General features: G+C 40.2%; 1 protein-coding gene across 1 annotated transcript in view; it reads right to left on the bottom strand.

The window, feature by feature from the left end:
- GUCY2F (guanylate cyclase 2F, retinal) overlaps positions 1 to 17,439 on the bottom strand; it is a 99,195-nt gene that overhangs the window by 54,484 nt on the left and 27,272 nt on the right. Inside the window, exons 5-7 of the mRNA XM_072818338.1 lie at positions 14,703 to 14,799; positions 9,341 to 9,472; positions 3,558 to 3,647 (exon numbers count right to left, since the gene is read on the bottom strand). Of these exons, the coding sequence (XP_072674439.1) occupies positions 3,558 to 3,647; positions 9,341 to 9,472; positions 14,703 to 14,799 (319 nt within the window). The remainder of the gene's footprint in view (positions 1 to 3,557; positions 3,648 to 9,340; positions 9,473 to 14,702; positions 14,800 to 17,439) is intronic.

Raw genomic sequence — 17,439 nt, 5'->3', positions numbered from 1 at the left:
TTATAGTGAAAACAATATACCTTGTTGCATGACTTTCTGCTACAATACTTGGCTATTTGAGAGCAGGCACAAAGTGAAGAGTTAGAATCATCCAGAATTTGGATTTTGTAGATATGTTTGACCATAAAGGCAGAAATGAGAATGTGTTCAAACGATAGATTATGGAATCTAAGATGGGCACAAGAGAAGACAAAAGAAGGATTTATGGTTTGGAAGAAAGTAGAGGTCAGTAGACAGGAAGACCTGATGTAAAGTACACACAAGGTAAAAGAAAAGGAGGATACACTTCAAAGACTATGATGCCTGAATCTATGATTTTGGAGGTAAAGCATTTTCAGTAGCAATTATAGATGATGACAAAACCCAAGGTACAATGATAGCAGTGGATGGCCAAGTGGAATGGAAGAAGAAATGATTAGAGATCATATGGCAAGGAACTAAACAGCTAAGGTATTAGATGGCACTGGGAATATGCCAATTGGTTACAGATGGTAGGGAAGAACATGACCTTGGAGATACAGCCTGATTTTCCTACACACACTTTTGCAGAAATTAAGGCCCTAAAAGGATGTTGAAAGTCATCAGTCCTTTGGCCTTCTAACTCCAGCCATTTGCCTTTCAAGAATATCCATCTCACTGTGCAGGGCTCTTTTCTACAGGTGGCTTACCAAGATCTGCTTTCCATTCTGGCTCCTGGTATCCAGTCTCAACATATTAAGATCATGAAGGCATGTAAGTGGTCAAGGCAGTGTTAGAGGCACAGTGATGGCATAGTCAGTTCCACCTCCTGCTTCATAAAAGTACTAGAAATGAATTTGGGCCTTTTGCGTGGTAAATGCTGGAAAACTCTGGCCTTCCCCCTAGAGTTGAGTTGCTATCTGCACCTGACATGGCCATATGAGTCAGTAAAGGGACACATAAAAAGATGTCATGAGAATAATGGGAGCCAGTTTTCTCACTATTAAAGAACAGAGTTACAATACGGAAAGGAGAAAGGACAAAATGAACTCTGTGGCATTCAATTATAGTTGGAAGTATTAATATGAATTCATGCTTTTAGATAGATGACATATAGATAAATGATAGATTTGAATAAAATAAAAGTCCATACATGCACACAGGTATAAATATATAAACAAATAAATAAATGGTGGAGAAGGTAAGGCTCTTTCTTACAACACAATACCAATCAATAAACATAGAACACTGGAGTTAGAAAATCAATGGATGCTAAAATTAATGAGCAAAAGTTTGATGAGAAACAATGTATTTACACAGACTTAAAGTATCTGTTTACAGATTATGTATTAATTACAGTGGGGGAAAATAAATTTATTATTAAAAAAATAAAAAAATAATAATTACAGTGGGGGAAAGACAGTAACTCAATACTGGAGAAATTTAGTAGATTTTGAAACCATCTAAACTAAGCAATCAAAATTAACATCAGCAATAATGGGACAATTGATATTGTGTGCCTCCTGATAAAAAGCACTGAGAAGAACACCATATCACTTCTGTAGTATTCTAGCTAAAGATGCAAACCTTAAATCTAACCATGAGGAACATGGGATAAACCCAAATTGAGGGACCATCTACCAAGTAACTGACCTGAATTCTTAAAAAAAAATCCAGGTGAAGAAAAAACAAAGAAAGGCTAAGAAACTGTTCCAGATTAAAGGCAATAAGGAGCCATGACAACTAACCATAATGTGTGAGCCTAGATTGAAAACTGACCTGGGGAATATTAGCTATCATGTGTTTTGACCATTGATAAAATATGGACAATAGAGAGGTACCTGGGTGGCCCAGTTGGTTAGCATCTGCCTTTGGTTTGGGTCATGATCCCAGCATCCCAGGATTGAGCCCTATATTGAGCTCCTTGCTCAGCAGGGAGCCTGCTTCTCCCTCTTCCTCTGCCCCTCCCCGTGCTCATGCACACTCTCTCTGTCTCAAACAAATAATCTTTTTTAAAATATGGACAATAGTTATATTATTTATTAATGTTCAATTTTCTAATTTTGATCATTATACCATAATTATATAAAAGAATGCCTTTTTAAGGAAATACACACTGATGTATTTTAGAGGTAAAAGTAGAGGATGTCTACATCTTACTCTCAAATGGTTCAGAAAAAATAATATACATAAGCTTATAAATAGAGAATGAAAAGAAATTAAGCAAAATGTGAACAATTGCTTAAGCTAGGTAGGGTATACAAGAATTCCTTGAATTTTTCTTGCAGCTTTTCTGTTAGTTTGAGATCACATCAAAATCAAAAATTCCCCCAAAATCACAAACACATTTTACCTTGGGTCAATACCTATCATCTTACTTCCATACTTGCAGTCAATCAGCTCTCCCAAGTTTGGCCCTGCTTGGCTCCAGACTTTGAAGTTAGCTTCTGTTTAGCATCCTGGATCATCAAACCAGTGTGGAATTGCCTATTCTAGCTCTGACATTGCCCCCCCTTCTGGATTCATCTCTCATTATTTTACCATCAGGGACACATCTTGTCCACCATGAGCCACATCTCTTCCATTTCACCATTTCCTTTGTTTTCTCACTTGTACAGTGCTCGGGATGTAGCAGGTGTCTGATTCATACTTATTGGATTGACTTGAACTTGCCTGCTTCAGAGATGTGAAGAAATCTATTATTACTTTCTAAAACTCCCACTCATGAGTCTAAAGGAACTGGAGACAGGCTCTGTGAATCTTTTATGGACTCAAAACTCAAGGAGGAGCCAAAATTTTAAGTGGTTTGGGAGGAATCATTGTCATCCCTGCCTTATCTACACACTGCTTCCTTAAATGAACCATCCAAGGACTCTAAACATAACTGGTAAGACTGGGGAAATCACCGTTTTTCTTATGCAAGTGGTAATTACAAGATGACTTTTCCAGGCCTGACAACTGGAGAATTTGAAAGATTATGGGATATATACTTAATAATAAGCATAATAGCTACCATTTTGCAAAGAAGCTATATGTCAGGAAATGTGCAGGATGCTTGATGTGTATTATCTCTTTTTTTAAGATTTTATTTATTCATTTATTCATGAAAGACACAGAGAGAGAGAGAGAGAGGCAGAGACACAGGCAGAGGGAGAAGCAGGCTCCGTGCAGGGAGCCTGATGTGGGACTCGATCCCGAGACTCCAGGACCACGCCCTGGGCCAAAGGCAGGCACTAAACCGCTGAGCCATCCAGGGATCCCCCTGTATTATCTCTTTTAATCCTCATACTAACACTGGGGAATAGACATTAATGTACTTCCTTTACAAATAAGGAAAATAAGGCTCAGGGAGTTTAGGTGACTTGTCCAAGTTAAAATACCTCTTAAGTGGGGAGAGCTGGAAATTGAATTCTTCATGTCTCTTTGACTTCAGAACCCATACTTTTGCCATAGCAACACATGATTCACATCAGGCCAGTGGCAACCCTGCAGTTTCCCTGCACTGATTCGTTAAGGGGTCTTCCTAACAGCTGATGTTAGTTACTTTGGAGAAAGGAGTGGTTTTAGTGGGAATGTACATAAACAAGCATTTCTCATACCATTTCAAACATATCACTTGCGCTCGATTTGATGTACTTAATGTCTCCAAAACCTCCAGAGGGGAACTTTTTCAGCCACACCCAATCACCCTAGAAAGAAAAGGCAGAGAGGAGTGATGAGACTTAGTTGCCAACAGCTTTAGAGAAATGTCCCTTCCATATGAAGGGTATAATCACACCATCAACTCAAACAGGCTTTGTTCCTCCTCCATTAGCCTCCACCATATGGACATTTTGTATTTGAGCTAAAAATGAGGTCATGCCGGGGTGCCTGGGTTGGTCAGTCAGCTAAGTGTCAGACTCTTGATTTTGCCTCAGGTCATGATCTCAGGGTAGTGAGATCCAGCCCAGCCTCTGGTTCCATGATCAGTGGGGAGTCTGCTTGAGATTCTCTCTCTCCTTCTCCCTCTGCCCCCACCCCCACTCAGTTTCACTCTCTCGCTCTCTCTTTCCAAACAAACAAACAAACAAATAAATAAAATCTGAAAAATGTGGTCATGCAGAGAGTTGAAAAATTAAAATTCTAATTGACTAAGCCCAGGAAAACCATTGCAAGTATCCAGACCCCAGAAAAGGAATGATACAACTCTCCTAAATGACTCCCTTCACTAACTGCAAAAAGTGCTAGGTCATTTCACTTACTCATAGCTAAGTGGTGTAGCCTTCGGTTCCCTGTGGTTAATGATGAGGGTTGGTGGTTACAATTCTTACTGCCTTGAGGCATCCAACTTGGGAGATGTAAGGCCGGAGACATCATAGAGCAAATGTTCTCTGCATTTACCTTTCTCAATTTTTCTCTTGTGGGACAGGCCATTTGGGGGGCCTCTTATGCTTCAGTCATAAGCCAACTGGCTTCAATGTAGATTAAACATTTCTTACTTGGATGCACAAATGTACTACCATAGTAATATGAGTAATGTAGACTCTTTCAGGAGTCTATTTCTGACTTTTTAAGTACAAAGCAGCTATTTCTAAGGCTGCTGTCAAGTCAAACACAACAATTATTTTATTGTCTTCACTTTAGCACCAGCACCTGATAGATAATTTTCTTCTCCATGCATAGCCTCAAGGATTCATCAGTCATCAAGCCCTATTTAGTTTCTGTCTGACCCAAATTTTTTTAAAAAAGCAATACAAATATAGCTCCCTTTTTCTCCATGATAATAATAATGCCTCGCATTTGCACAGTGCTCTTAACTCTTCAAAGTGCTTTCACATCTATTACCTATAGCCTGGATGTTCCATTTCAGGCTGTACCAATTTGTCATCAAGTAGAGAAAATAAAGCAGAGAGCTCTGTGCAGTCAAATTCCAAGAATAAGACTCTCTTATTAACGATTATATCCAGCTGTGGCACTGCATCTGGAGACCTGCCAGAGGCAAAGGCTAATAACGGGAGCTGCGGGCATCTGAGTTACATGTCCGCACTTTGGGTTAGAGGGCATCTTCAAGCCAAGGAGCTCAAAACCCTTTAACTAGGGAATGGCTCTCAGCGGCCTTCAGCAGCTGAACAGTACTGTGCCAGCCAGGCTCAGCGCCTACAGGTAGTTCAGGATCAGTGCCTGCCTGCAGCAGAATGGTCAAGCACGAAAGGCAGCCTGCCTGGTCTCTTGCTCAGAAATTAAATTCTCTGCACCCCAGACCAGCTGTATCATGGGCACCTGGAAACTGGTTAGAACTAAGGCCAAATCTCAGGCTCCACCCTACACTTACTTAATCACAGAAGTCAAGAGGGTCAGACATGAGCTTGGAGTTTTAGCCTTCAGAGGACTTTGCCCTTTAGAGGGATCAAAGCCAAGGTTTAAGCTGCAAGAAAAAAAATTCTAACTGGGAATTCACAAAATCAACAAATGTATAGGATATACCGGTGGGCAATGAAGCCTTTCCAGCACTTTTGCAACCATATTACCCAGCCCCTGGTCATTACTAGTTGTTATGGCAACTTTGTGCTAATTAGAAAGGATGCTCAAGGAAAAATAAAGAAACAAACATGTGAGAACTTTACTTTACAGCCTGTGGCAGCCCTGCAATGTTGGGCAGCAGCCCTGGCCCGATACATTCGTGCATGTGCCACACTCTCATTTACTCATACATTCTCCAGATACCAAGGAACACATTCCTCTAGCAGCATGGATATTCTACATACCACCAAGCCCTGACTGCCAGGTGGAGCCTCTTTGTCAGGTTTGGAGTCAGGCTATAAACGTGGAAGAGAGAAGTTGAAATTGGATCTCCAAGAATATTAGGCAGGAGGAAGGAGTAACCTCAAAAAACTCCTGGGGACTAGTCAAGGTAGCATATAATCAGGTACACATATGTTTACTGGTGACTATGTGTGAGTATAGTTGAGTACACTTGTATAAATGTACATATGAGAAATAGCCCGCCCTCCTCCACCTCATTCCCAAACTAGACTGGGAGGTCAGAACCTCTTTGCCTACTCCTGCACCACTCTCATATAAATTAGTATATGTCTATAATGTGAATAGTACCCTCTTAAATATGGTGCCCTTGCGCAGTGTACAACATGAACGTCAGTACTGGCAGCCCTGACTCTGCCTCTAGCCAGTACCTGATACATTTTTTCCTGGAGTCAGCCTTATTACAGACAGGCGTTAGCCTTCTCTCTGACTTATTAACTTTTAGAAGTAGTTAAGCAGAGCTTTTTTCCAGCCAAATCACCAAATTTGAGAGCTGGAAAGGATCTTGGGTATCCCTGTTCTAATCCCTTCATATTTTGATAAAGAAACTGAAGTCTGAAGAGATTAAGCAACTTGTCCAAGGTCAGAAGGCTAGGTAGTAACAGAACCAAGGTCCTCCACTTTCCACTTTATTGCTCTTTTCTCTCATGGGCTTTCTTTGGTTTGGGGGATTTGTGTGTATTTGTTTTAAGATTTAAATAATTCTCACAAACTCTATAAGCAAATTTTTATTGAGTCTGTGTGTGTCCTATTTCCTGAATAATGAGGAAAAGGAAGGAAACAGGCAGGTTTTATCTTTACCACATATGCATTATTTGTTTTGTTTTTTCCTTTAAAAGTGAGAATAAAATACTTCATTCATCATTCACTTTTTAATTAAGAGGAAGAAACATCAAACCTATCCACTAAATTTTTAGAGGTAATTTAAAGTCTATCAGTTTTGCACTAAGGCCATAGAGGATTAACTAAGAGTCAAGAGATCTAGGTCCTGGACCTGGTTGTGCCTCAAATTCAGGGGTGGCCTTAGGGCAGCCACTTCGGTGGCCTGAGCCCCAGTTTTCTTATGGACAGAGCTGGACGATTCTGTGATGAGAGACATGGTTGGTGGAAAGGAGAGGGGGATGGAAACAGCTATGTGGGATATAGAAGAAGGTGAGAAAAAAATAAGAAAAAGCGCCTTGGGAAAGGAAGATGAATAGGGAGGAAGTATAGTGGGAAGAGAGAAAGGAGACAAGGAGGAAAACACAGGGAGAGGTTGAGAGGCAGAAAGAGTCAGAGATGAAGAGGGAGGGATAAGTTCAGTGGGTTCTCGCTGAGCGTATCAGGATTGTGTTACTGCCCACCTCACCCCTCTCCCCTAGACTGTGGCTATTAGAGTATATTGTGACATGTTCCCACTGGATCTGCTATTCCCAGTTCTCTCTCCCCAGTGTTCTGCTCTGGGGATGTATGAAATAAGGGCCAATTTTCTGGTGCGGCTCCTAAGGTGCCTCATCTCTGTGCAGAATCAAAGTGGGAATTTGTATCACTGTCGCACAATGTAATGGCACATCCTAGGGAAGCCTGTCTTTTGCTATCAGCCATCTGCTACCCCGGGCACACTAGGTAGAACTTGTAGATCTTCCAATAACAATACTTAGGAAAATCTGATTTATTTTAAACAGATGCTAGTTAATGGATCTTCTTTAAAACCCTCCCAATAGAGAACCATTTCAGAAGGCACACTGAACTTCTTTGTGTGATCTGTTGATTCAATTAACTTATGCTCTTTCCCAGAGTCCTCTTCAGCCCTAGCCAGGCAGTTTTCCAGCTTCGGCTATCTTTCTTTGCACCCTGCCATCAGCCTAATCTTGACTTCATGGTGTGGTATTATTCTCACTAACACCCTCCTTTTGTGCACATAAAGGCTCCCTTTGGCCTATACAGTTCAGAAATACTCATGATCTGACTGACTAACAGTCATTATGGGAACTAACTCAACCCTTTGCCTCCTTCCAAGATGAGGAAATATCTGATGGATTCTTAAAGGCCAGTTACATATAGATGTTTATTTTTGCCCTTCTTAATTCTACACTATAACCTCCCATCTCCACCAAATAAAACATAGCACAATTCAACACATAAATTCTTACATAGAATCAGGGAATCATAGCATATCTGAGCCAGAAGAGACCTTCAAGATCTCTTAGTCCAGCAATCTCCAGCCCTGGCTGCACACACAGGGAAACTTGAAAAGAATTCCAATGCCTGAGCCCACCCCATACCAACTGAATCAGATTTACTAGGGATGGAGGCTAGGCACAGGTATGTTTTTCGGTTTTCCATGGAGATTCTAATGAGTATCCAAGATTAAGAATTTAGTTCAACCCCTAATTTTACAGATGAAAAACCAAGAGATCGCCTTAAGTTACTGAGATTCATTTCAGAATCTTAGAGGTGTCAGTACATTCATAAAGCTATCAGCCCACTGCATTTGACATTCAAAAGCCATGTGATTGTCTTGGTTTTGGTCTTTGAGAAAGTAGAGCTGTCAATTCCCCAAAGCCGCAAGTTTACATGTGAAGCAAATCTCCTCTTTGATTAAATTAGCTTCAAGGCAAGATCCAGAGGGTTTCCTGCTACAAATTTAAGTCAGAACACTCAGGTACACTGAGAAAATATATATCATGCCAATCTTGGTGTTTTAGGCCTCTCTGTCAATTATTTGGCCAATGGAGGAGAGCACTCATTTGGAAAATTCAATACGTTGGACAATCTAAAAACTCATTCTGTTCTGTTTTGGACTTTCTTTGTAGTTACTATTGAAGTTGAGAGTGTTTGCTGCTTTTGGGAGTATCTTCAAACAAAACAAGAAAACCACACTGGGAAGTCATCATTTAGGAGGGACTAGTTTCCCTTTTACCCCCTGCTTAACTCTTTCCTGCTGAGAAGAAACAATTCATCCCTCCAACTGTTGCAAGATTTGTTCTGGTTGCCAAATTCCAGTATCTTAGAACAAGGGGTCAGGGTTGGCCTCTTAAAGCTTGAAAGACAGAAACTTAAGTGAAAAAAATTTTTCATTCTATTTTACACAGTATAAGATCACCTGTTACAGGCTAAGGAAAAAAAAAAGAAAAGAAATGAATAATTTTAAAAGATTTCAGTAAGATCAGAGGATAACAGGTTTAGGAAGAACAACTAGAATTTGAAGGGAAGGGTTTGCCCAAAATACCACTCTACAAAAACATGTTTCTAGACATTCCATCACAAACACATGACTCAGGAATCATTTCTTCTATTATCATACCCATTATCTTTTAGAATGTGTGACATGGTTAAGTGTTTGGCTCCATCGACTTTTTTTTCACGTACACAGTACACAGATGGAGTTGAAAGACCAATGAAATTATAAGTAGATCAATTGCTGAGGAAAATCTTTGTTGAAAAGGTCAGCTAAACAAGTCCATGGGTGGATAATGAACAAAAAGAACTGGAAGGACTTACCAAAAGCCTCAATATTTTTACCCAAAGACTAACTCCTAAATCACTGTCTCATTTTAAAACCTGAGAAGGCAGCAGATTAGATAGCTGTTGGATATCCTACCTCATAAATTGCTATGTTGGAGTTTTCATAGGTAGCTGGAGTTAGACTCCCTGAGGAAAAAGAGAGCCTTGGGGACCTCCCACTTTGGACTTCTGAGGTGATTTGGAAGCTTACACTGGCACGACTTCCTCTCTGTGAAAGGATTAGGGAAAAAAAGGTTATAAACAAAATTCTCATGATTTAGGACAAGGCATTGAACTATGGTAAAGATACTGTTCTTATCTGGTTTTTATTTTCCTCAGAGAGTAACTATAGGAATTGAACTTTGTAAACATGAAATTAATTTTGCCTATCCCCCAGAACAATTTTTTTTAGGCTAGGGTTTCTATCATGCTTCACCTCCATATACCACAAAAGAAAAGTAAATATTCGCAGGTACCTCCATCCAGGATTAGAATCAGTGATTTGGAGGGCACCTGAGTGGCTTAGTAGGTGAAGGGTCTGCTTTCACCTCAGGTCATGATTCTGGGTTCCTCGGATTGATCCCCACATTGGGCTCCCTGCCCAGCAGGGAGTCTGCTCCTCCCTCTCCCTGTGAAGCCCCCCTCCTTCACCCCTGCTCATGCTCACTCACTCTTGCTCTCTCTTTCAAATGAAAAACTAAGATATCTTTTTAAAAAAATCAAAGATTTGGGGGTAGGCAAGAAAGAGCACCAGTCATAATTTAATCTGGGACCTTCGTTCTATAGACAAAAATAAGAACATAAGCATCTAACATTTTGAAAAAAATCAATAGCAGAACTAGCACATAATCCTGCCCTTCTGGCTCTCAGACCTGGCTCCTTTTGTTACACCATCTTGAAAGGCAGCCTTCTTTGTACAGGCAAGATTAATGGCAGAAGGTATCCCAGAAGGCAATAAGATAGTAGAGAGTGAGTAGATCGTCTGCTCATGATTTATGAGTTTGATGCTTAAATAGGCCAAGTTCTTTATTCCTTGATTTGTTAACTTGTACACACAAATCTGGTAAAAGAGGACCAGGAAGTACATCACTGAATGACAAGAGGAAGAGTTATCTGCAATCTGTAGTAACCTTTAAAATTGAATATCTTTTTTTTAAGATTTTATTTTTTATTTATTTGAGAGAGAGTGAGAGTGAGCAAGAGAGAGTGCACAAGCAGTGGGAAAAGGGAGAAGCAGGCTCTCCACTGATCAGGAAGCCCAACACAGTACTCAATCCCAGGACCCTGGGATCATGACCCAAGCTGAAGGCAGTCACTTAAACCGACTGAGCCACCCAGGTGCCCCTAAAATCAAACATCTTTATCTTCAACTAAACCAGCAAGCTTATTTCATGTGAAGAAATCATAAATCAACAGGTTCCTCATATTCTCTTCCATGTCCCCAAATGTGCCTTTCTTGGAATTATAGCCATTCAGAGCTAGCAATTACATTTTGTATAATCTAGGCTAGCCCTCACCCCCTTCAACTCTAACACCCCCATTTTACAACAAGGAAACAGAGACCTCATGATGGATATAGGAACTGGACGAAGAAGGTAGATGTCATAATTCCTGGTCTTGTGATTTTTTCTAACACATCAGGCTCAGCTTCACTCTTGCCTCCCAGTAAAAATGAATCTTAAGTACCTTCACATACTCTGCTCTTAATGATCTTTGATAAGCTGAAGATCACTAGTTGCTTTAGCCCTGAGTTAAGTTCAGTCCACCAAGACCAGCCTATCATGAAGTTCCAAGGCAATAGTAAACTACACCTAATGTGTTGAAATCTCAACAGCTCATGATTCAGACAAGATGTAAAACTTGACTCTTCACATAACCCCTGCATAAACCTGAACTCTCCTCAACAAAGCTAGGCCAGGGAGGAATCTACTTCTCTTTCATTCTTTATTTTCATATCTCAGCAGGCGCACCTAAATCTGTATATTGAGACATAGGCCTCTCCATGAAGGGGCACAGGAAAAAGCAAGAGAATCTGCCAAAATCCACAAACATTTGGGCTTCAGCTTTACTTTCTTCTAAAAACTTCCTCTCTTGACCTGACTTCTACTGACCTGCCAATTTTTCTAGACTGAATTAATTTTATATTCACCAAGAGTTTACACTTTCAGACATTCCATTTGGATGGAATTCTTGGCTTGGCTTCTTGACTGATTAGATACAGCCAGCTGCAAGTTTGTGACTACACAGCAATTAAGGAAAACGTACGCTTCCCCTACCTTTTCCCACCAGAAACTCTGATACCAGCCAAATGCCAAAAGGGACATGGAGGCCAAGAGCTATGTTCTAGAATAATGTCATCCTTTCCCACCTGGGCCAAAATAGTAAAAAAATAAAAGAGACATTCTCTATAAAGCTATCAACCCCTGTTGCTTTTCATTTTTCTTACTCATACAGTAAAAGGTGCTGATTATTGGGGTATTTTTTTACTCTCATTATATCAAAATTTGTGCACAAGTGAAAGAAAGGATATATCATCACGAACAAGTTTTTTTTTTTAATTTAGGCACTTTGTTCATCTGAAAGTAGCACTATCTGTTATTTATAGTGATTTTGTGAGATGCAGTACAAAACCCCAACACGTTTTGTGTTTCAGTAGGAAAGAGAGAAGGCACAGGTGGAGCTTTTACAGACTTAACTGGACTAGTGCAAGGCCTATACAAAGAGGTGGCTAATTCAGCCCAATATCGATCTGTCCTTGTTGTTTTGACACTTGAGAACCAAAACATGTAGGCAATTGAGATGAACTGTCATTTTGACATGGACACCACCACAGGAGTAGGAATTTTAAAAACAGATTTATTGCTCTTAACCAAAACTTTAGTAAACATTGCCACATTTGAACAGCAACTTCTAATTATCTGCTTTTACTACTTATTACCCATTTCTGAATAAAATGTCATGGGATTAAACACTTGCTTTCCCAGTATTGGGTTATATATTGGGATTGCTTCAGAGCTTGCACTTCAGTATCTACCCCTTCTGATTAAGGTGGGAAAGTTCATACAAGGCATATAGGGTATGGCAAATCCAGACAAATTCTATCACTGAGTCCAGGGTCCTCTGGTGGCTTTAAAAATAGAGACTAACATCAATACATTTTTATGGTATGAGAGTAGAATGTAGCTTTCAGCCACAGTGATAATTTTGGCATTCAGCAGTACATTTCCAGGAACATGATATGAACCTTACAAAAGAATTTTTTTGATGATTTAAACAAATAAGAGTTAGGGTTGGAATTGAGAATTAAATAGGTGAATATTTCATCTGATTCCAACTGCCCAGAGTATTGCCATGTAAACCCATTGTCACCCAGCCAACTAGTTCAAGTATACTTTTCATTTAGTGGTTAGTTTGGTCACAGAGATCATTAATTCTCAGATCTGGTACACTGGTTTAGCAAAAGTAACCAGCACACAGGGGATAATACGATGTGTCTGAATTCTCTCCTTATATCTCACAATCACTATACCCGAATTTGCAAAAACTAATGTCTTTATTTTGGCCACATAGACTAGGCACAGAGAGGCGTACTCTCTCATCACTAGTTACAGTTGACAAAACTCTTCCCCATACTGTCTTTTTTCCCAGCTTTTGTTTATGCTGTTTTCTCTGCTTACAGGGGTCCAGAAGATAAATATAAATTGGTAACATAGGCTGAGTATAAGACAGTAGAGAATGATGGGAACTGTGTCAAACTGCAGAGAGCTTGCCTTCCCAAAAGGGCAACTACTACTGAATACAGACCCATTGCCATGACAATACCCAAAGCTTATGGATGTTCCAACCTTTAAAAAATACCCATAAATCCAGATTTTTATGCATAATCTCCCAATTTCAAAATTCTGGCTACTATTTTTTATAACTCTAAGGATCAAACAAAAGTGGTTACTAGTTTATGGCCTGTGATCCAGACAAGTCCTATCCATCCTTGTTTAAGACCCAGCTTTGGTGCCAGGTGTCTTAAAAAACCTTCTTCCTGAACAAGGGGTAGTGGAAAAGGAGGTGGGCGGGAGAATGGGGTAACTGGGTGATGGGCACTGAGGGGGGGCACTTGATGGGATGAGCACTGGATGTTATGCTATATGTTGGCAAATAGAACTCCAATAAAAAAATATACAAAAAACAAAACAAAACAAAACAAAACCCTTCTTCCACTGATACATCTCCTCTGAAGTTTACCGTACATCTAGTGTCTTTGGTGCAATATGGCAGCTCTCAGCTCTCTTGTGTGGTGTGATTTGGCTCTCTGATTTAATTGTAATCTCTTTGAAGGCAGGAAAGACATGTCATCTCTCACAAAGCCTAGCCCAGGGCCAGAACATAGTAATGGGCATACAGTGAAGAGCACCAGTTGCAACACTATCGCAATCTGAACAGAACCTCCAGGGACATTCAACTGTCTTTCACTCGTTGATTCACTCACCAAACTTTTATGAGCACCTATTATACTATCAGCACTAGGTCAGGTGCTATGGGCTGACATAATGTACCTCTGCCCTTGAGGAACTAGCAATCAAATGCTGTACTCATATATACTAAAGAACAGCTACATGAAGTCAAAGCTACACTATTGCTCAAAGTGCACTGCATCACTTCCACAAAACTGTTCTAAGACAGCACTATATACTAGAAATGTAACCTCAACTACATACACACTTTGAGCTTTCTAGTATTCATGTTAAATAAAGTAAAAACCAGGTGAGAGTAATTTTAATGATACATTTTATTCAACCCACTATATCCAAAGTATTATCATTTTGACATGTAATTAATATATTTTTTTAATTTCATGAGATATCTTATGTTTTTGTACTAAATCCCCTATATCCAGTGTGTATTTTACTCTTACAGCACATCTCAATTCTGACTCGTCACATGTTGTTTTTTTAAGATTTATTTAGGGGTGCCTGGATAGCTCAGTCCCTTAAGCATCTGCCTTCAGCTCATGTCATAATCCTGGTATCCTGGGATCAAGCTCTGTATGGGGCTCCCTGCTCAGCAGGGAGTCTGCTTCTCCTTCCATTCCTCCCCCCTACTTATACAATCTGTGTGTGTGAAATAATTTTTTATTTTTTTTATTTTTTTTATAATTTTTTAAAATAAAGATTTATTTATGTGTGTGTGTGAGAGAGCGAGCGAGCGAGCATAAGTGGGGGGAGGGGCAGAAAGAGAGAAAGAGAGAATCCTCAAGCAGACTCCCCACTGAATGCAGAGCCCAACACAGGGCTCCATCTCACCATGCTGAGATTATGACCTGAGCTGACATCAAGAGTCGGATGCTTAACTGACTGAGCCACCCAGGTGCCTCCAGACTCGCCACATGTTAAGTGCTCAGTAGTCAATTTTAGCCAGTGGATACCATATCAGAGAGTGCAGCAAGAAAAGAGGATGCTTCTTACCTTACTGCCAAGGTGGGGGTTGACAAAGGTCACATCCTCCAAAGTCAGTAGAAGTCTGTTGAGTCCCTTAATCAACTGGATCTTATTTATACGACGCCTGAAACAAATGTAAAATTAGAGGGGTCACTTGGGGCTGGTATTTTACCAACCCAGGATAAATTTGCCATCACAATAGAAGTTTTTAAATATACAAGATAATGGAGAGAGTGACCACAGATAGATCTTTACCTTAGTACCCACAGCAAAGAGAAATAGCAACCCTGGGTCTCATGACTTGCAGAGTTACAAAGACCAAAAGAAAAAAATGAAGATGCCATTGAACAGGCATGCAAAGGGAAGGGTGAAGATGCTGCATAGGGACAGTAAGTCAGACCCAGACCCATAAAGTAGTGATCCCACATCAAGAGCACATTCAGAACAGCACCTCATAATACTTGCAAAAAACTCAACATTCTTTCTCTTATGCCACAGTACATCTTCTAATAATACCCAGGCCAAGAATCATTAATCTCCATTTTAGAGACACAAAAACACATTAAAGAAACAAAACAAAATTAAACATATTGTGAGATGCCCTAGCCTGAGGCAGAGCTGGGACTCAAATCCTTGGTCCCTGGCTGTGGGCCCAGATTTCTGCCCATAAGACCACTTGTCTTGCAAAGTTGCATCTCTGCGTTGCCAAAGCAACAGGTTGAAAAGTGGAAAAATTCAATCAGTTGGTTGCTTTGTCTACATGATTCCAAACAAGTGGGCTGACTGTGTTTTTCTTTTTTCTCTTTTACTGAATAGGTCTCTTGTCTCAGCATTACACAGATACAGTGTAAACCTGATTCTCTTCAAACATACCCATTAATTTGCAGCAAATGTAATAATTTCCTACAAATCAATTACTAGACACATAGAAGTTTATAGTGTCTCCCCACACAGCCAGGTAGGTCATCTCAGTTGAGCTGACCAGGCAACTTGAGGACCTGAAGGATACCTTGGATTTAGTCTGTGTGGTTGTTTTGTTCTGTTTTGTCTTGGGGGCTCTGACAGCTACAGTTTGGCTTAGCTTTTTCCATAACCCCTTAATGGCCATCCTGTGGAATGTATTAAAGCCAGTGCCAGAGTAGGGAAAACAACCACTGAATCAAAATGCTTTGTCAAGTTGCTCTAAGGAAGCCTGCGATGTCACTGTAGCTTTAAGCACCAGCAACACAGTGCGTTTGTCTCAGTGATTCCACCGATTTGTAAACAAACAATTAATGTGTTTCTAATTGTCTGCCAACAAATATGTCCCTTATCACTGTGGGAGCTGCTGCCCTGCAGAGAAAATTAAAAGAGCCCTGTAGTGAATTCTTGGGTAGAGTACATGAATCTTTTGGCAAAGTAAAGTATCACTCCCCAACTTCTCTGTCTCATATGTGTAGTGAATTGTCTTAAAGCAGGCACACCTGTGAAAATAACCATGCTACAGAACACACTCTAGTAGAATGAGAACTGGATTCCCAATCCAGAGACCTGGGGTGTAGCGCAGATTCTGTCATTAATTAGCCAGATGACCTTAGATAAATAATTTAACTTCTTTGTGCCCTTGTGTCCTCATCTGTCAAGCAGGATAATGGTTCCTGTGTTACCCGCTTTATAGAGTTGTTTTGAAAATCAAATGAGATAATATATGTGAAAGTGGTCTGAAAAGCATGAAGCACCATGAAAGTATAAGAGCTCATTATTATCATTATCATCATTAGTCTTACAAAACACTGGAGAGCTTTATAGAAAGGCAAGGCAATCTGGTTCAGAGTAGGGAGAAAGGAGGAGTTCAAAGAATCCTTTGTTTTGGGGTGGTTGGGCTCTTTGCACATCTTTCTTTCTGAAAAAAAAAACTTAAACAATCAAAACACAGAGAAAAGGAAGGAACAGAGAGTCACTCTCCTACAAGTAATCACCATCTATTACAGAAACTCATCAGACACTCATTTCTTCTGATTGCAGTCTTGGTGGGCAGAGAGGGAGGCAGGCAGCAAAGAGAGGACATTTTTTGTGCTTTGTTAGCTGAAGAACCAAGGACCAAGTGACTCTGGGAAATGATGTGCCTCTCTCCCATCTCTGAGTTTTCGGTGACCACTTGAAGTACGAATTGTCTCAGACTCATTTTCCTCTCCATTCATTTCCCTCGCCAGTCTTTTGGCCCTTCAGCCCACAAACTCCAAACACCGGCCCCCTCATGATTTTTCAAACTTTTTCCCCTTGCCTTCCCAAGAATTGCAGATTGAGTTCACTCTAAGCTGAAGGAACCAGTCTGTTCCCTGGGAAAGACCAGTGACACTAGGCATGGGGGTGAGGTGGGAATTTGACAAGTCACCTAAAGCATCTGAGTGACTCCATTTTTGACCTTGCCATGGGATGTTTTGGCAGTAGGTAGCCAGAGCCGATTACTCTTCAAATCTCCCTAGAGAGGGGAGCTTTCCGACTGGATGACATTTATTTGCACTAAGCATCTCATGATATTAATTCAATACTTCGGTCTTTGGCAGCAGCTAAACTCAATACATTAAATTTCTGTTCTGAGCAGGAATATGTCACAGTCACATAAATTAAAAGAAAAACTTCCTTTGAATGAACATCTTTGTCAAGTGTGTTCTAGCAATTCACAAGCTACACACCACTCTGAATGGCTTTATCAAGTTTGGAATGAGGAGATTGAATAATAATAGTGGGTTTTTGCAGTGATGCCAATATACCAAATACTAAG

Source organism: Canis lupus, chromosome X (genome assembly GCF_048164855.1).
Source record: "Canis lupus baileyi chromosome X, mCanLup2.hap1, whole genome shotgun sequence".
NCBI lineage: Eukaryota > Metazoa > Chordata > Mammalia > Carnivora > Canidae > Canis > Canis lupus.
Note: the sequence above shows the minus strand (reverse complement) of the source record. Positions and strands in the feature narration are given on the sequence as shown.